The 20981-nt window shown below is 46.8% G+C and overlaps 1 protein-coding gene across 3 annotated transcripts in view; it reads left to right on the plus strand.

Moving 5' to 3' along the window:
* SYNE3 (spectrin repeat containing nuclear envelope family member 3) overlaps positions 1-20981 on the plus strand; it is a 118621-nt gene that overhangs the window by 28169 nt on the left and 69471 nt on the right. For 2 of the 3 annotated variants that reach the window (XM_040333230.1, XM_040333231.1), the window contains exon 2: positions 16900-17057. In XM_040333230.1, the coding sequence (XP_040189164.1) occupies positions 16914-17057 (144 nt within the window). In that variant the 5' untranslated portion in view covers positions 16900-16913. Of the gene's footprint in view, positions 1-6330; positions 6551-16899; positions 17058-20981 lie in introns of those variants that run through there. The other variant, XM_040333232.1, reaches the window with a different exon arrangement.

Below are 20981 nucleotides of genomic sequence, written 5' to 3' on the forward strand. Positions count from 1 at the left end.
TCCCTGGTGCAGAGCTGTGCATGTCTGTTGCCGGGGTGGAACCTCCTTTATGGGGAATAACTTTACGCCGGACGTACAACTTACGCGAATCTCGCGTAGCATGCGCCGGCCACACGCACGTTCGTAAATCGCCGTATTTCCCTCATTTGCATATTTGGATGGCTAAACAATGGGAGCGGCACCATGCGCCCAGCCTAAATGTGCGCCCACCCTACGCCGGCGTGAGCAAGCTACGTTGGCGGGGTGTAGCCTGGTTTTAGGCACCTGTCTGTTTGTGGGTCTGGCGCACAGATACGACAGCGCACATTTGCACTTACGTCGGCGTAACTTGTTATACGTCGGCGTAAGTGCTTTGTGAATCTGGGCCTATAACTTTCACACTAGAGATGCGCTGAACACCCTGTTCACACCGGAACTCCCGAACAGGGAAAAAGTTCCACCCCGAACCATGAACTCCATTGAAGTCTATGCGAGCGGAACATGAAAAATCCCCATTTTCAGGGCTTATATGCATTGTATTGGCAATTAAAAGGGTATGGGGCATGAAGGAGAGAAGTGCTAGAATAGGCGCGGTAGGGAAGTGGTTAAACATCTTCTAAAGATGTTCTTCAGTTTCATGAATTGTTGCTTTGTTGGATCAGCACAGATCTCTTTTTTTATTTTATTTTTTATCTTTTGTGTATTCTGGAATGTTGGGATTTGGTGTTACGTCCTGCGTTCTGTTTTTCCTCCTGTAAGCAGCACACACTACGGATAATTCCTCTAAATCCACTGACAATGATCCTCCCGCCAGCTCAGTTGTGGGAAATTTCACTCGGAAATTTGTTCTGGGATTAAACTTGATCCTTAAAGTGTCAGAAACATTGTAACAGATAAACTGTGATTGTGCCATGATATGTGATCGCTCATTCTCAGGCTTCTCGCTATTTGTCACTTGCTTTGAGAAAAATTAGAAAATGTTTTTTTTGGAACAGTGCAGGACGAGGAGTCGCAATGTTCCTCGCTGTCTCTGGCTTCTGTAGCTCCTGAATCAATAAAAAAACAAGAACAAGCAAGCAGCCAGTGAAGTCAGGTCAAAGTCAGAACACATAATTGCAGATTTGACTCTGGATCCGCATAATTTCCAGACAAGTGGCATTTTAGGAAGGCTCAATGGCAGTCTGCTTATCTCTTTTAACCACTTTGTATCCGGGCCAATTCTTCCACTTCTCTCCTACATGTAAAAATGACTCAGAACCCCCAAACATTATACAGAGCGTCCGGAAAGTATTCACAGCGCTTCACTTTTTCTACATTTTGTTATATTACAGCCTTTTTCCAAAATGGATTAAATTCATTATTTTTTTCTAAAATTCTACAAACAATCCCCCATAATGACAACGTAAAATACGTTTTTTGAAATCTTTGCAAATTTTAAAAATAAATAAAAAATCCCATGTACATAAGTATCACAAGCTCCTCCCATGTACATAAGTATCACAGACTCCTCCCATGTACATAAGTATCACAAGCTCCTCCCATGTACATAAGTATCACAGACTCCTCCCATGTACATAAGTATCACAGACTCCTCTCATTTGCATACGTATCACAGACTCCTCTCATTTGCATACGTATCACAGGCTCCTCCCATGTACATAAATATCACTGGCTACTCCCATGTACATAAGTATCACAGACTCCTCCCATGTACATAGGTATCACAGGCTCCTCCCGTGTACATAAGGATCACAGGCTCCTCCCATGTACATAAGTATCACAGGCTCCTCCCATGTACATAAGTATCACAGGCTCCTCCCATGTGCATAGGTATAACAGACTCCTCCCATGTGCATAAGTATCACAGGCTCCTCCCATGTACATAGGTATCACAGACTCCTCCCATGTACATAAGTATCACAGGCTCCTCCCATGTGCATAAGTATAACAGACTCCTCCCATGTGCATAAGTATCACATGCTCCTCCCATGTACATAGGTATCACAGACTCCTCCCATGTACATAAGTATCACAGACTCCTCTCATTTGCATACGTATCACAGACTCCTCTCATTTGCATACGTATCACAGACTCCTCTCATTTGCATACGTATCACAGACTCCTCTCATTTGCATACGTATCACAGACTCCTCTCATTTGCATACGTATCACAGACTCCTCTCATGTACATAAGTATCACAGGCTCCTCCCATGTACATAAGTATCACAGACTCCTCCCATGTACATAGGTATCACAGGCTCCTCCCATGTACATACGTATCACAGGCTCCTCCCATGTGCATAAGTATCACAGGCTCCTCCCATGTACAAAGGTATCACAGACTCCTCCCATGTACATAAGTATCACAGGCTCCTCCCATGTATATAAGTATCACAGACTCCTCCCATGTACATAAGTATCACAGGCTCCTCCCATGTACATAAGTATCACAGGCTCCTCCCATGTACATAGGTATCACAGGCTCCTCCCATGTACATAGGTATCACAGACTCCTCCCATGTGCATAAGTATCACAGCCTTTGCTCAATAATTTGGTGAAGCTCCTTTGGCACCAATTACAGCCTCATGTATTTTTGAGTATGATGCTACAAGCTTGGCACACCTATTTTTGGGCAGTTTCTCCCATTCTTCTTTGCAGGACCTCTCAAGCTCCATCAGGTTGGATGGGGAGCATCGGTGCACAGCCATTTTCAGATCTCTCCAGAGATGTTCAATTGGGTTCAAGTCTGGGCTCTGGCTGGGCCACTCAAGGACATTCACAGAGTTGTCCCGTAGCCACTCCTTTGTTCTCTTGGATTTGTGCTCAGGGTCGGTGTCCTGTTGGAAGATGAACCTTCGCCACATTCTAAGGTCCAAAGCCCTCTGGAGCAGGGTTTCTTCAAGGATGTCACTGTACATTTCTGCATTCATCGTTCCCTCAATCCTGACTAGTCTCCCAGTTCCTGCTGCTAAAAAAACATCCCCACAGCATGATGCTGCCACCACCATACTTCACAGTAGGGATGTATTGGGCAGGTGATGAGCGGTGCCTGATTTCCTCCAGACATGACGCTTGCAATTCAGGCCAAAGAGTTCAATGGCCTGGATTCAAGTAGCAATTGTGCCTCTGTAACCATAGTTACACAGCGCAATTGCTTACTTGCCCCGGCGTAACGAATGCTCCTGATTCAGGAACCTCGTTACGCCGACTGCAGCCTAAGATATGCGCGGCATAAGGCTCTTATGCCACGCATATCTTAGGCTGCATTCTTGCGATGGCCGCTAGGTGGCGTTCCCGTTGTGCTCAGCATATAGTATGCAAATTGCATACTAACGCCGATTCACAACGTTACGCGAGCCCTGCGTACGCAGTTTACGTTGTTTCCGTACGGCGTTTTTCGCGTAAGGCTACCCCTGCTATTAGCTAATAGCAGGGGCAGCCAATGTTACGTATACCCGTCGTTCCCGCATCGCGAAATTTCAAATTTACGTAGTTTGCGTAAGTGATTCGTGAATGGCGCTGGACGGCATTCGCGTTCACTTTGAAGCAAATGACGTCCTTGCGACGTCATTTGCCGCAATGCACGTCGGGAAAGTTTCCCGACGGAGCATGCGCTCTACGATCGGCGCGGGAACGCGTCTAATTTAAATGATTCCCGCCCCCTACGGGATCATTTAAATTGCGCGCGCTTACGCCGGGCATTTTGCCGGCGCGCCCACGCAATTTACGGAGCTACTGCTCTTTGAATCAAGGGCAGCGCAGTAAATTTGCGGGGGCGCAGGGCAAAAACTTTGCCCTGCGCCTCTCTAAAAAAAGCGCAATTGTACCTGAATCAAGCCCAATGTTTGTTTCATGAGATACGAGAATTTGAGTTCTCATGATCTGAGAGTCCTTCAGGTGCCTTTAGGAAAACTCCAGGCGTGCGGTCATGTGCCTTTTACTGAGGAGTGGCTTCCGTCTGGCCACTCCCCCATACAGGCCTTACATTTATATAAATGTATGCAAATTTTAATTCCAAATATATTTGATTTATTCCCATTATTTACATTTATACAAATTGTAATTCCAGATATATTTGATTTATTCCCATTATATTAATTTATACAAATTATAAAACTAGATATGCTTCATTAATTCTGATTATAATTTCCTTTTTTTTATCGTTCTCTTTCATCTGTCTTCCAATCGGTCCTTCCCTTCATATAAATGCCAAGTGTTGTGACCACTTGATCCAGGCGCTCCTAACTTTAAAAGTATTTTATTTTTATTGACACCCGCAGCAGATCGTAAGGTCAGTGTAATTGCAATGCAGAGCGGCAAATGCACAGGGATCACGGCTTTTCCAACACTGCCTGAGGCCCCGTACACACGTCCGAGAAACTCGACGAGCAAAACACATCGTTTTGCTCGTCGAGTTCCTTGTGAAGCCGCCGAGGATCTCGGCGAGCCAAGTTTCCCGATTGACTAATGAGGAAATAGAGAACATGTTCTCTATTTGGCTCGACGAGTTCCTCGTCGGTTTCCTCAGCCAAAAGTGTACACATGACCGGTTTCCTCGGCAGAATACGGCTCCGACCGAGTTTCTGGCTGAATTCTGCCGAGAAACTCGGTCGTGTGTACGGGGCCTAAGTGTGATCCTAGGCTAAAGTCAAACTAAAGCATTGTTTTTTTTGCTAAAAATAATAAACATGTTACACTTACCTGCTCTGTGTAATAGTTTTACACAAAGCACCCCAGATCCTCCTCTTCTTGGGTCCCTCTTTAGTGCTTCAGGCCCCTCCCTCCTATTGAGTGCCCCCACAGCAACCAGCTTGCTATGGGGGCACTTGAGCCGAGCTGCAGCTCCGTGTGTCCATTCAGGCATAGGTCCGCGGCCCAACCATGCCCCCTTTCTCTCCTCATTGGCTCACTGACTTTGATTGACAGCAGCACTGCTGTCTCAGCCAATGAGGAGGGGAGTCCTGGACAGCTGAGACTCTTATGCAACACCACTGGATCGAGATTAGTATTAGTGGGGGCTGAGGGGGGGGGGGCTGCTGTACACAGAAGGCTTTTTATCTTAATGCATAGATTAGCTTAGGGGTTATGGTTGGGGTTGGGGTTACGGTTGGTGTTGGGGTTGGTGTTGGGGTTAGGGTTGGGGTTAGGGTTGGGGTTGGTGTTGGGGTTGGGGTTAGGGTTGGTGTTGGTGTTGGGGTTGGTGTTGGTGTTGGGGTTGGTGTTGGGGTTGGGGTTGGTGTTGGGGTTAGGGTTGGGGTTGGTGTTGAGGTTGGTGTTGGGGTTAGGGTTGGGGTTGGTGTTGGGGTTAGGGTTGGGGTTAGGGTTGGGGTTGGTGCTAGGGTTGGGGTTGGTGTTTGGGTTATTGTTGCCCCTTGATGAATAAGGCTAGGACTCAGGAATTGGAATAGGGACCTCCCCCAGAGGTCAGAGGACAGAAGGCGGGTTCCAAGAGGTCAATGGTCACGAGGCCACCAAAGTATACCGCCTACCCCAACGAGGAGGGGAGTCCTGGACAGCTGAGACTCTTATGCAACACCACTGGATCGAGATTAGTATTAGTGGGGGCTGCTGTACACAGAAGGCTTTTTATCTTAATGCATAGATTAGCTTAGGGGTTATGGTTAGGGTTGGTGTTGGGGTTGGGGTTGGTGTTGGGGTTAGGGTTGGGTTTGGTGTTGGGGTTGGTGTTGGGGTTAGGGTTGGGGTTGGGGTTGGTGTTGGTGTTGGGGTTAGGGTTGGGGTTGGTGTTGGGGTTAGGGTTGGGGTTGGTGTTGGGGTTAGGGTTGGGGTTGGTGCTAGGGTTGGGGTTGGTGTTTGGGTTATTGTTGCCCCTTGATGAATAAGGCTAGGACTCAGGAATTGGAATAGGGACCTCCCCCAGAGGTCAGAGGACAGAAGGCGGGTTCCAAGAGGTCAATGGTCACGAGGCGTGGCTAACCCACCCCCACCAAAGTGTACCGCCTACCCCAACTAAGTCGGGGAATGAACAAGTCGGGTAAAGAATGCACCTTTACAACCACTTTAGGTCTCTGACTTTCTTCCAGGCTTGTTGTTCCATAGACCTCCGGGAGGTTCATACTGGTGCCTGGAGTTGCTCTGAGGAGCTGTAGACAAGTAAAACAATTAGAGAAGTATAATCCATACTTGGGATCTGTCCAGGCATGCTTGGCTGAGAGATCCAGGTAATGGGGTCATCTGAGCTGCTGCGCGGCTTCTGTCAATCACCATCTGGGTATATCACTGAGCTGTGATTGAGCGGAGCACCTCCTCCTCTCCAGGCCAGCAGCTGCAGGATTCACTCTCGCTGTCAGAACACGTGTTGTCCCCCTTCGGTCTGCTATACATGCCATGTGTCAAGTGCCATCAGACTAGACTGTCCCAGGAGAACCTCAGAGGGTCCCACGCTAGACTGGCCAGCGTAAGAGGTTCAGGAAGCAAACACTCCACCATGCTTCACGTAGAAGTGTTCTTAAAATACGTGAAGACGTTCAGGTCACCAGACTCAGCACTGTAAAGTTTCCCGTTTTGTGTTCTTTTCTGCAAAAATTGTGAGACTTATAGAGCGTGGGTGAGTATACTAACCGAGTCAGATGGTTCGGAGGAGACAATGTACAAGATAGGTGCTGAGAGAAGGTCTGACCAGGGCAAGTGCTGGGCTGGGCTAGCAGGTGGTTTGAGGTGGCAGCCAAGGCAGGGTCAGGGCAGGCAGTGTTTAATAGTGTATTCTATTATACCAGTTATGGACAGGCAAGGTGACAATCAGTAGTGTAAACCATTATCCAGTCAAGGTCAGGGCAGGCTGCAACAAATAGCATAATCTGTTATCCAGGCAAGGTCAGGGCAGGCAGCAGTCAATAACATATTCTGTTATCCATACTAATGTCAGGGAGGGCTGTAATAAGTAGCATGATCTGTTATTTGGGTAAGGTCAGGGCAGGCAGCAGTCAATCGCATAATCCATTATCCAGGCTAAGGTCAGAGCAGGCTGCAATTAGTAGCATAATCTGTTATCAAGGCAAGGATCAGGGCAGGCAGCGGTCAATACATATTCCATTATCCAGGCTAAGGTCAGGACAGGCAGCAGTCAATAGCATATTCTGTTATCCATGCTCATTTCAGGGAAGGCTGCAATAAGTTGCATAATCTGTTGTCCAGGCAAGTTCAGGGCAGGCAGCATTCAATAGCATGTTCTGTTATCCAGGCTAAGGTCAGAGCAGGCTGCAATTAGTAGCATAATCTGTTACCAAGGCAAGGATCAGGGCAGGCAACGCTCAATAGCTTATTCCATTATCTAGGTTAAGGTCAGTGCAGGCAGCAATTAGTAGCATAATCTGTTACCAAGGCAAGGATCAGGGCAGGCAGCATTCAATAGCATATTCCATTATCCAGGCTAAGGTCAGGGCAGGCAGCAGTCAATAGCATATTCTGTTATAAATGCTAATGTCAGGGAGGGCTGCAATAAGTAGCATGATCTGTTATCCAGGCAAGTTCAGGGCAGGCAGCAGTCAATAGCATATTCTGTTATCCAGGCTAAGGTCCGGGCAGGCAGAAGTCAATAGCATATTCTGTTATCCATGCTAATGTCAGGGAGGGCAACAATAAGTATTATAATCTGTTATCCAGGCAAGGGTCAGGACAGGCAACAGTCATTAGCTTATTCCGCTATGCAGGTTACAGTCAGGGCAGGCAGCAATAAATAGCAAATTCTGTTGTCCAGGCAAGGGTCAGGACAGGTGGCAGTAGGTAGCATAATCCATTATCCTCATATGTCAGGGCAGGCTGCAATAAGTAGCATAATCTGTTATCCAGGCAAAGGTCAGGGCAGGCAGCAGTCAATAGCATATTCAGTTATCCAGGCCAGGGTCCGAGCAGGCTCCAATTAGGAGCATAATCTGTTATCAAGGCAAGGATCAGGGCAGGCAGTTGTCAATATCATATTCCATTATCCAGGCTAAATTCAGGGCAGGCAGCAATCAACAGCATATTCTGTTATCCATGCTAATGTCAGGGAAGGCTGCAATAAGTAGCATGATCTGTTATCCAGGCAAGGGTCAGGACAGGCAGCAGTCATTGGCTTATTCCGTTATCCAGGCAAGGGTCAGGACAGGCAGCAGTCATTAGCTTATTCCGTTATCCAGGTTAAGGTCAGGGCAGGGCAGGCAGCAATGAATAGCAAATTCTGTTGTCCAGGTAAGGGTCAAGACAGGTTGCAGTAAGTAGCAATATGGTCAGGGCAGGCTGCAATAAGTAGCATAGTCTGTTATCCAGGCAAAGGTCAGGGCAGGCAGCAGTCGGAGGGGAAATCCATGTCCCAGGAAGGGATCGCTGCCAATCACAGCAGGTCACATGACAGTTGTACACAATGGTTGGCTTCTATTCATGCCATAAGAGATGTAACAGAATCAATTTTGATCTAAATGTATAAAGAACGATTATTTGTTTGAAAACTTTTATAACAGAAATGAAGAAAAACACTTTGGCCCGGATTCACAGACACTGGCGCACATTTATGCCTCCATAGCGTATCTCCTTTACGCTACGCCGACGCAGCGCAGAGAGGCAAGCACTTGATTCACAAAGCCAGTGCTGCCAAAACTGCGCTGGGTTTCCTAGGCGTAAGCCGGCGTAGGTGGAAGTGGGCGTGAGCCATGCAAATGAGGTGTGACCCCATGCAAATGATGGGCCAAGCGCCAGACAGATATGTATAACGAACGTCGCTAGCGCCGGCTTGTGGACGCATCCCAGTGCGCATGCTCAGAATCACGTCGGAACTACTCCCTAAGATACGCCGGATCACTGCCCACGTAACCTACGCCTAGTCATATTCACGTCCAACGTAAACTACGTAAAATACGTCGGCTTGTGTTCCCTTTGCATGGATGCTGCTGAGTTACACCTCCTTTATGGGGCATAACTTACGCCGGACGTATGACTTTACGCGCACTGCGTCCGACGTACGTGCGTTCGTGAATCGGCGTATCTCCCTCATTTGCATATTTGAATAGAAAATCAATGGGAGCGCCAAATACGTCCAGCATAAATATCCGCCCACTCTACGCCGGCGTAGGCAAGTTACGTCGGTCGGATGAAGCTTGTTTTTAGGCGTATCTTAGTTTGTGGGCACGGCGCACAGATACAACGGCGTAAGTGCTTTGTGAATACGGGCCTTTATTTTTTATTTTTTTAAGTCTTGTTCTGTCTATTTTTTGTTTATTATAAAAACAAAAACCATAGTGATTATATACCACCAAAAGATAGCCTAGGCAGGAAGGGGGTAAAAGTGCCGGTATTGAAGTGAGGAGCCAGATTTTGCAGTTTTAGTGCTCCGTGTGCCGGGTTTTTAGAGGTCACCTGACCTGCACCGCAGAAATAAAATGTAGGTTGTTTATAAGGCGGGGGGGGGGGACAGCTTGGTAGAGAAGTTCTCTTGCAGCCCTTCCCCCGCTATAGATGAATAAAATCCAGATGTAGTTATAAACTTATTACGACTCTCGTGACTAACGGGAGGAAACCGCGGAGCTGCGGGGAAAGTGAGTCACAGGAAGCGCAGCGAGGAATTCCCTCTACACTTCTCTCTGCCGAGCGCTGCCAACGTTCTGCAGACTCCTCCCACCACCAGTAGAGTGTAAGAAGATAACGATCACACCGCGGTGTATTCTATGTACCAACCGATCCGTCTTATATACACAAGAGAACGTTATAAGTTCATAAATATTTAAAGGGGAACTCCAAGAACAAAAACTTTAATATAACCACTTCAATAGCAGGCACTTATACCCCCCCCCCTTCCTGCCCAGGCCATTTTCAGCTTTCAGCGCTGTCACACTTTAAATGACAATTGCGCGGTCATGTGACACTGTACACATATAAACATTTATGGATTTTTTTCCCTCACAAATAGAACTTTGTTTTGTTGGTATTTAATCACTACTGGGGTTTTTCTTTTTTGCTAAACAAACAAAAAAAAAAACGTTTTTTTTTCTTCAGATTTTGTTATAAAATTTTGCAAACAGAAAATTGTTCTCCTTCACTGAAAGGTTACACTAATGAGGAGGCACTGATAGGGTGCACTGATGGGCAATTACACACTGCACTGATAGGTGGCACTGATAAGCACTGATTGGCAGAGCTAATGGGCACTGATTGGCAGCACTTATGAGCACTGAATGGCAGCACTGATTGGCAGCACTGGTGGGTACTCATTGGCAGCACTGATGAGCACTGATTGGCAGCATGGTGGGCACTGATTGGCAGCACCGATAAGCACTGAATGGCAGCACTGATTGGCAGAACTGGTGGGCACTGAATGGCAGCACGAATGAGCACTGGATTGGCAGCACTGATTGGCAGCACTGTTAAGCACTGAATGGCAGCACTGGTGGGTACTAATTGACAGCACTAGTGGGCACTAATTGGCAGCACTGATGGGCAGCACTGATTGGCAGCACTAATGAGCACTGATTGGCAGCACTGCTGGGCACTGAATGGCAGCACTGATAAGCACTGATTGGCAGCACTGGTGGGCACTGAATGGCAGCACTGATTGGCAGCACTAATGAGCACTGATTGGCAGCACTGGTTGGCACTGATTGGCAGCACTAATGAGCACTGATTAGCAGCACTGGTTGGCACTGATTGGCAGCACTAATGAGCACTGATTAGCAGCACTGGTTGGCACTGATTGGCAGCACTAATGAGCACTGATTGGCAGCACTGGTGGGCGCTGATTGGCAGCACTAATGGGCACTGATTGGCAGCACTAATGAGCACTGATTGGCAGCACTGGTGGGCACTGATTGGGAGCACTAATGAGCACTGATTGGCAGCACTGGTTGGCACTGATTGGCAGCACTAATGAGCACTGATTGGCAGCACTAATGAGCACTGATTGGCAGCACTAATGAGCACTGATTGGCAGCACTGATGGGCACTGTTGGGACTGAAGTGATAATCAGTGTAGATGTCCCTTTTACACAAGTCGGGTATCGGCTCGCTTCTCCCCTAACTGAGTTGTGTTTACACCGTGATCAGCTGTCATTGGACACAGCTGATCACATGGTAAAGGGGCACAGTGATTGGCCCTTTACCCCCATCTGCAAGCACGTGCATGCTGCAGGGGGGGCACCTGGGCAGCACGATCACAGGAGGTTCATGGGATACAACAACCTCTTGGCACAGTAAGCCCACGTTAGCTGTAGCCCTCAGTCAGCTATAGCATGGGTGGGAAGTGGTTAGAATCTATTCCACTCTGTGAGCACCAAATGCCTTTGCAAATCCAGTTATTACCTTGTAAAAGTAGCAGTGACATCATCACTGTGCTGTATATAGCCTGTGCAGAGTTGTGGGAGGGACCCAGCAGCATCCCCCCCCCCCCCCAGTTGTAAGACAAAGGGGAAGGCAAAGTATAAGCAGATTAGGCATTTAATAAATCATATGATGTGATTTGTCCTGTAGGTGGCGCCAGAGAGGCCGCCCCCCCCCCCCCCCCCCAGATTTATGTTTCATGGTCGAGGGTATTAAAGGTCAAATGATTCCAGAATTAAACGGCACAGCAAAGGAGGGGGGGGGGGAGGGTACGTTTTGTGTCCAGAATTGTTGAGGCACACGGGTGGGGAGCGATCTGCTGAGTCCTTCGCGGCGGACGCACAGCGTTTGTCGGAATGGGAAGAACGTCTGGAAAATAGAGACAGCGCCAGCCGAGGAGTTGGCAGGAGGACAGAGCTACTGGCAGAGGCCGTGTCCCAACGGAGCCACTCCATGCCCGGGGCTTCCCGGAAAATAATAGGCGTTATTATCGGACGCAAATCCCATCAGAAAAAGCGCAGAGTTGCTTTAAAACGAAAAGACGGAAACTCAGATACACACAGTTAACCCTTTCCTTTCCTCCGACTCAAGTCACAGCGTCATTGTTCCCAACACCCTCACAAACTATGAGGGCCAGATCCATGTACCTCCGCACATATCTAAGCGGGCGTAGCGCATCTCATTTACACTACGCCGCCGCAACTTAGAGAGGCAAGTGCTGTATTCTCAAAGCACTTGCGTCCTAAGTTACGGCGGCGTAACGTAAATGTGCCGGCGTAAGCGCGCCTAATTCAAATTGTGAAGAGGTGGGCGTGTTTTATGCTAATGACTCGTGACCCGACGTGATTGACGTTTTGAACGAACGAGCGCCGTCCGTGGGGTATCCCAGTGCACATGTGCGAAACCACGTCGCAAATAGTCAATGCTTTCGACGTGAACGTAACTTACGCAAAGCCCTATTCGCGAACGATTTACGCAAACGACGGGAAATTCGACGCTGTGCGTACGCCTCATAGAGGCAGGTGTAACGTTACGCCGAAAAAAGCCTTACGTAAACGACGTAAAAATATGCGCCGGGCAGACGTACGTTTGAGGATCGGCGTATCTAGCTAATTTGCATACTCGCCGCGGAAGCGCCACCTAGCGGCCAGTGTAAATATGCACCTTAGATACGACGGCGTACTAAGACGTACGTCAGTCGGATCGAGCCCACATTCAGTCGTATCTTGTTTTGTGGATACAAAACAAAGATACAATGGCGCATCGTAGAACTTACGCGGTGTATAAATAGATACGCCGCCGTAAGTTCTTTGTGGATCTGGTCCTGAGTGTCCATCCGCTCTGCTCTGATCTTGATCGGTGGCATTGCGAAATCTTCCATTGCATCATGGGAGCCAAAATAAAATATAATCATTTAAAATAATTAAATATAATAAAAAAAAATCTAAAAATAACATACAGTATCTCACAAAAGTGAGTACACCCTTCACATATTTGTAAAACATAAAATACACTTATAGTGTTTGTATTATCTAATAAAACATTTATAATAATAATATGTTCAATATATATTACTTGTTTGTCAAAGGAACTAAGAAAACCTTATTTTTTTTTTTAAAATGTTGGTCTTTTTTGTTGGTTTAACATAAATAAACCCCAGTGGTGATTAAATACCATCAAAATAAAGCTTTGTTTGTGTAAAAGAAATTCTAAAAATATCGGGCCAGATCCAAGAAGCACTTACGCTGGCATATCTCTTGATACGCTGCGTAACTTCTAATTTGCTCCGGCGCATCTTTGTTTTGTATCCACAAAACAAGATACGCCTGAAGCTGGGCTAGATCCGACTGACGTACGTCTTAGTACGCCGTCGGATCTAAGGTGCATATTTACGCTGGCCTCTAGGTGGCGTTTCCGTCGATTTCCGCGTCGAGTATGCAAATTAGCTAGATTCGGCGATCCACGAACGTACGTCCGGCCGGCGCATTTTTTTTTACGTCGTTTCCGTAAGGCTTTTTTCGGCGTATAGTTACCCCTGCTATATGAGGCGTATCCTATGTTAAGTATGGACGTCGTTCCCGCGTCGAATTTTGAAAATTTTACGTCGTTTGCGTAAGTCGTTCGCGAATAGGGCTTTGCGTAGAATGACGTTCACGTCGTAAGCATTGGCTTGTTGCGGGTTAATTTCGAGCATGCACACTGGGATACCTCCACGGACGGCGCATTTGCGCCGTTCAGAAAAAACGTCATTTACGTTGGGTCAAGACATATTACCATAAAACACACCCCCATCTCATCCATTTGAATTGCGCGCCCTTACGCCGACACAGTTACACTACGCCGCCGCAAATTCTTTGAGAATACGGTAAATAAGTAAGTTACGGCGGCGTAGTGTATCTGAGATACACTACACTGGCCGTAAAGCAGCGCCGCGCTTCGTGGATCTGGCCCATCATATGAATAAAGCGTTGCATGACCGTGTAATTGTCATTCAAAGTGTGACAGCGCTGAAAGCTGGAAATTGGCCTGGGCAGGAAGGGGGTGGAAGTGCCCGGTATTGAAGGTATTAACGCTTCTGAGCCCGGAGTTCAGCTTCCAGGTAGTAATGGGGAAATCGCGGCACGGGCGTTGTAAAAATAAGATTCCTCGGAGCCTCGCTGATTCCTCGTCGTATTGCGGTCGCCTCTCCGGCGTTCACATTCCAGAGCGCATTTTTCCGTTATCTTACTCTTTGTTTTGGTTTGAATTCAGCTCGGCTCTGAGTCATTTGGCGAGCGGAGGGCGGCGAGGCGGAGACTAAATTTGTATTTCAGCTTCTTCTCTGCTGCTGAATCAGAGAAGTCCCTGAGAGGAAATGAGAGGGCCGGACCGGGCGCCGGTCATATGAAAAGGTCTGCATATATCCGGGAGAATTATTAGGAACCTTGCTGGCCAGCCATTGGCCCTGGGGCCATATGCGGCTTCTTGGCACTTTAAAAATGTGGCCCTCAGGGCCCCTGCAGACAGTATTGTGTATTTTGGTGCTTACCGCAGGGTTTGACAAATTTGCTTGGAATTTAGGAGCCAACTAAAAAAGTTAGGAGCCAGAAAACGCACCCCGTCCCGCCGAGCTCGCTCGCAGAAGCGAACACATACGTGAGTAGCGCCCGCATATGTAAACGGTATTAAAACCACACATGTGAGGTATCATCGCGATTGGTAGAACGAGAGCAATAATTCTAGCCCTAGACCTCCTCTGTAACTCAAAACATGCAACCTGTAGAAAAAAGATTTAAACGTTGCCTATGGAGATTTTAAAGGGTAAAAGTTTGTCGCCATTCCGCGAGCGGACGCAATTTTAAAGCGTGACATGTTGGGTATAAATTTACTCAGCGTAACATTATCTTTCACAATGTAAAAAAAAAATTGGGCTAACTTTACTGTTGTCTTATTTTTTTATTAAAAAAAGTGTATTTTTTCCCCAAAAAAATGCGCTTGTAAAACCGCTGCGCAAATACGGTGTGACAGAAAGTATTGCAATGACCACCGTTTTATTCTCTAGGGTGTTAGAATAAAAAATATATATAATGTTTGGGGGTTCTAATTAGAGGGAAGGAGATGGCAGTGAAAACAGTGAAAAAACACATTAGAACTACTGTTTTGCTACTTGTAATGTAATGTAATGTAACCTGTAATGCCAACGGCCACCACAAGATGGCGCCAGATCACAGAAGGAAGCTGAGGCCTGCAGAAGGCCGCAAAGCCGCGGCCTCAATTACCGGACAGCCTGCCGGCTGGTAATTGAGGCCGCGGCTTTGCGGCCTTCTTCAGGCCTCAGCTTCCTTCTGTGAAGGCCGCAAAGGCACGGCCTCAATTACCGGCGGAAACATCCAAATTAACGAAAACCCATTCAATACATTTTTCAGAATATTCGTAAGTTTGAATAATCTAAAAAAATTAAAATTCAAAAGTCTGAAAAAATAACTGACTATTAAATTATAGGTATTAGAATTTAATTTCAAATTTGGCTGTTAGTGAACGTTAAGAATACGAATTTATCCGAAGTTATGAATTATTCCGAAATAACGAATGCAGTTAAACGAATGGAACGTAACGCATTAATACCGTATATACTCGAGTATAAGCCGAGGGACCTAATTTTACCACAAAAAATGGGAAAACGTATTGACTCGAGTATAAGCCGAGGGTGTCCATCTGCATGCCTCACTGTGCCTTACTTTGCCTCACTGTGCCCATGCCTCACTGTGTCCATGCCTCACTGTGTCCATGCCTCACTGTGTGCATGCCTCACTGTGCCCATGCTTCACTGTGCCCATGCCTCACTGTGCCCATGCTTCACTGTGCCCATGCCTCACTGTGTCCATGCCTCACTGTACCCATGTCTCACTGTGTCCATGTCTCACTGTACCCATGCCTCACTGTGTCCATGCCTCACTATGCTCATGCCTCACTGTACCCATGCCTCAATGTGTCCATGACTAGACTGACGTTTAACATGGGAGTCTATGGAAGGGGTGCCTGGTTTTGAAAGATCGGTGCTTCCCAGCCGTAGGTCCCCCAGACAATAAACGTTGCACACTTATAAAGGAGAAATTGGACTACATGTGTGCCAAGTTCTGGGTCCAGGGGACCTACGACCGACTGATACCGGGTCCCCAAAGTAACCGGAGAAATTACCATTCGCCATATGCGTTCCAACACTTTTACAAATGTGATGGGTAGCCGAATGTGACGAAGAATATAGCTTGAGAATTTAGCTGAAAGGAATTTGTGAACGTTTTAGTAATTGGTTGTCGATGAGAATTTAGCATTTGTAAAAGTGTTGGAACGCATATGGCGGCGTCACGTATGCGCACTCCAGCGGGTAGCCAAATGTGATGGGTCGCCATATGTGACGAAACACATTCGTTATTTCAAATAATTCGTAACACAAGTTCACCAACAGCCAAATTAGAAAGGAAATTCCAATACCTAGAATTTAATAGTTATTATAAGTTAGTTATTATTCGGAATTTTCAGATTTCGTTCTTTCGAATTTTCGGATTTTCTTTCTTATTTTCATATTTTTAAATTTATGAATCTACGAATTTTCACATTTACAATATTACGAATTTTTGAATTTAGAAAATTACGAAATTGCGATCATAACGAATGACCCTAAAAACTGAAAAAAAAAAGCAAAAACACAATGAAACGAAAACAAACACATTTTTTGGCAGTGCACATGTCTACTAGATAGCAAAATATCACATTATGGTCACTAGATGGAGCTGAGGAGCATAGTAAATATAAATTTCTAACTAGTGATGCAATTCTAGAGAACGTTAGAGGGAATTAGCAAATTTGTGCAAACCAATGGCTGCATAGGGCAAGAACCTTTGGTATCGCCCAGTTGGCACAGAACAAACATACATGCAGATTCTCTGGACAAATTCTAATTCAGCGCAGAACGCACACACGTGTTTTACTCAATTTTTGTGGCTTCTTCCCAACAAGTTATTTTTTTTAAAGAGGTGAATTAAACGTAATGAATACGGAATATTGTCCCCGAGGGAGGGGGGTATTAGACGCTCGGCTTTGTGATGTAATCCATTTATTGTCTTTATTTTGCAGCCTTACCTCATGAAATGACTCAGTTGCCCCAGGATGAGTTTGAGACGTGCCTGGAGAAGGCTGAAGCCTGGATGAAAGAGATCCACGAGAGGCTGAAGGAGAATGACAACACGCAGGGCCCCAGATCGGCCCTGGAATCCCGCCTCCGGGAGACCGAGGTGAGTCTTACAGATGGGCCAAGGCATTACCTGTATGGAGAACTGGTTATTAACCACTTCAATACCGGGCTTTTATACCACCTCCTATTCTGGCACTTCTCTCCTACATAAATCATCATTCTTTTGCTGGAAAATTACTCAGAACCCCCAAACATTCTGGGCCAGATTCTCGTACAGCATCGTATCTTTGCGGCGGCGTAACGTATCCGATTTACGTTACGCCTCCGCAACTTAGACGGGCAAGTGCTGTATTCTCAAAGCACTTGCTCCGTAAGTTGCGGCGGCGTAGCGTAAATCGGCCGGCGTAAGCCCGCCTAATTAAAATTTGGAACAGGGGGGCGTGTGTTATGTAAAATAACCATGACCCGACGTGATTGACGTTTTTCACGATCGGCGCATGCGTCGTCCGTGGAAATCTCCCAGTGTGCTTTGCTCCTAATACGCCGTAAGGACGTATTGGTTTTGACGTGGACGAAAATTACGTCCAGCCCCATTCACGGACGAGTTACGCAAACGACGTAAAATGTTCAAATTTCATCGCGGGAACGACGGCCATACTTAACATTGGTACACCGCACTTACGCCACCATATAGCAGGGGTAACTTTACGCCGGGAAAAGCCTAACGTAAACGGCGAAACTTTACTGCGTCGGCCGGGCGTACGTTCGTGAATTTGCGTATCTAGCTGATTTACATATTTTGACGCGTAAATCAGCGTACACGCCCCTAGTGGCCAGCTTAAATATGCAGTTACGATCCGACGGCGTAAGAGACTTACGCCTGTCGGATCTAATAGATATCTATGCGTAACTGATTCTAAGAATCAGGTGCATAGATAAGACGGCGTATCTGGAGATACGCTGTCGTATCTCTTTTGAGAATCCGGGCCCAAATATATATATGTTTTTTTAGCAGACACCCTAGGGAATAAAATGACGGTCATTGCAACTTTTTATCTTGCACGGTATTTGCGCAATAATTTTTCAAACGCCTTTTTTGGGGAAAAAAATGGTTTCATAAATTAAAAAAACAACAAAACAGTAAAGTTAGCCCAATCTTTTTGTTAAATATGAAAGATGATTTTACGCCGAGTAAATAGATACCTAACATGTCATGTTTTAAAATTGCACACACTCATGGAATGGCGCCAAACTTTGGTATTTAAAAATCTTCATAGGCGACGCTTTGAAAATGTTTACAGGTTACCAGTTTAGAGTTACAGAGGAGGTCTAGTGCTAGAATTGTTGCACACGCTCTAACGCACGCAGCGATACCTCACATATGTGGTTTGAACGGCGTTTACATACGTGGGCGGGACTTACGTGGGTGTTTGCTTCTGAGCGCGAGCTGCCGGGGACAAATATATATATATATATTTAACTTTTTTTTTTTTACACTTTTTTTTACATTTTTTTTTTGATCACTTTTATTCCTATTTCAAGGAATGTAAACATCCCTTGTAATAGGAATGGTGTGTGACAGGTCCTCTTTATGGAGAGATGCGCGGTCAAAAAGACACCACATCTCTCCTCCAGGCTGGAGAGCATGAGATCGTGAAAAAAAATTCACCGATCTCATGCTTACTAGCCGCAATCGCGGCTCTGTTTACTTCCGGGTACCCAGGCGTGACGTCATCACATCGCGCCCGGGCCTCCGATGACTGGTGCCCATTTGGTCACCAGTCATCTCTATGCTTCCCATCCAGCGCCGGACGATTCTTTCTACGGGCCCCCGATGGCACGGAAGAGCCCGGAGAAGCATCGGGTGGCGGCGGGAGGGGGGGAATGTCCCCACCCGCCGCCTATAAGAGCAATCAAGTGGCGGAACCGCCGCTATGATCATTCTTATGGTGCGCCGGCAAGCAATGATAAATGAATGATACCTCTAGGTGCAGTCATCATTCTGATATCCCCTCACAGAGCCCAAGACGTCATATGACGTCCACCCAGGATGGGAGATCGCATCTGTGGACGTCATATGACTATGGGCCGGTATTGAAGTGGTTAAAGGGTCCCTCCACCCAACATTTTTTATTTCAGAGGTAAACAACCATTTTTTTTTTTTGTCTCGTGAGGGGTACTTGTACTCACTTCCTTGGTCTGGGGGCGGTTCCAGGATGACCTGGGCTCAGAAGAATCGGGTTAACTGATTCTGGTCATCAGACTGATGACATCTATTGGCAGAAAAAAGTATTGCAGTGAAAACCTCCTGATGGAAGTTAAACATTGCAGCAAAAGCTGGCTTTTTTTTTATTATCTTTTAATAGGTTCTTCATTTTATTTTGCTGTTATTGGTTGGTTATCTGTTTAGAAATCTTTTAGGAATTTTGTGCTGTGAATGGCAGGTCCGTGTTCATCTTCTGTGTTATAGACGTGTCTCTATGCTTATGAATATTTATTGGCTATCTGACGTCTTTATTTTATGGCTGTGGTTGGCAGGGGAACCAAACAAAGTTCCATTCAGGGCTTCTGAGTATAACGACAGTGCCAGGATATTTATTCTCATTACCTTCTCCTTCAACGGATGACGTCAATTTGTCAGTTCTGGACGAAGTTTTCCAGCAAGGCAGATTGTGGCGCTGCCATCATTATGTAGCCACAACTGCCGGCAATGTCAGGGACAGGCCATTTTTGCAGTCGAGAACAGGACAGCTCTCTTCACATCAAATCAAAAGCCCCCCATCACACCTGAGGTCCCCTATAACATCAACAGTCCCTTCATCACATGAGAGGTCCTCCCATCACACCAGAGGTCCAACCATCACATCAGAAGTCCTCCCATCATATGTCCTCCCGTCACACCAGAGGTCCCCCGTCACATCAGAGGTCACTCCGACACATCAGAGGTCCCTCCGACACATCAGAGGTCCCCCCGTCACATCAGAAGTCCCCCATCACACCAGAGGTCCCCCGTCACATCAGAGGTCCAACCATCACATCAGAGGCCCCCCATCACATATGAGTTCTCACCATCACATCAGAAGTCCTCCCATCACATCAGAGGTTCCCCCATCACATCATAGGTCCCCCGTCACATCAGAGGTCCAACCATCAATCACATCAGAGGCCCCCCATCACATATGAGTTCTCACCATCACATCAGAAGTCCTCCCATCACATCAGAGGTTCCCCCGTCACATCAGAGCTCCCCCCGTCACATCAGAGGTCCCCCCGTCACATCAGAAGTCCCCCGTCACATCAGAGGACCCACCATCACATCAGAGGACCCACCATCACAATAGAGGTCCAACCATCACATCAGAGGTCCAACCATCACATCAGAGGCCCCCCATCACATATGAGGTCTCACCATCACATCAGAAGTCCTCACATCACATCAGAGGTTCCCCCGTCACATCAGAGGTCCTCCCGTCACATCAGAGGTCACCCCGACACATCAGAGGTCCCCCCGACACATCAGAAGTCCCCTATCACATCAGAGATCCCCCATCACATCAGAGGTCCCCCATCACATCAGAGGACCCACCATCACATCAGAGGTCCTTCCATCACATCAGAGGTCCTCCCATCACATCAGAGGTCCTCCCATCACATCAGAGGTCCTTCCATCACATCAGAGGTCCTCCCATCACATCAGAAGTCCTCCCATCACATCAGAGATCCTCCCATCACATCAGAGATCCTCCATCACTTCAGCGGTCCTTCATCAGATAAGAGTTTCCCCATCACATCAGATGTCTTACCATCACATTAGAGGTCCGCCCATCACACCAGAGGTCCTCTTATGACATCAGAGGTCTGCCTGTCACATCAGACTGGGTCCCCCATCACATCAGAGGTCCTTCATCAGATCAGAGGCCCTCCATCACATCAGAGCCCCCCTTCCATCACATTAGAGGTCCCACCAACACATTAGAAGCCCTCCTTCACGTCAGAGTCATACATTGACAGTTATATTTTCATC

Source organism: Rana temporaria, chromosome 13 (assembly GCF_905171775.1).
Source record: "Rana temporaria chromosome 13, aRanTem1.1, whole genome shotgun sequence".
Lineage (NCBI taxonomy): Eukaryota > Metazoa > Chordata > Amphibia > Anura > Ranidae > Rana > Rana temporaria.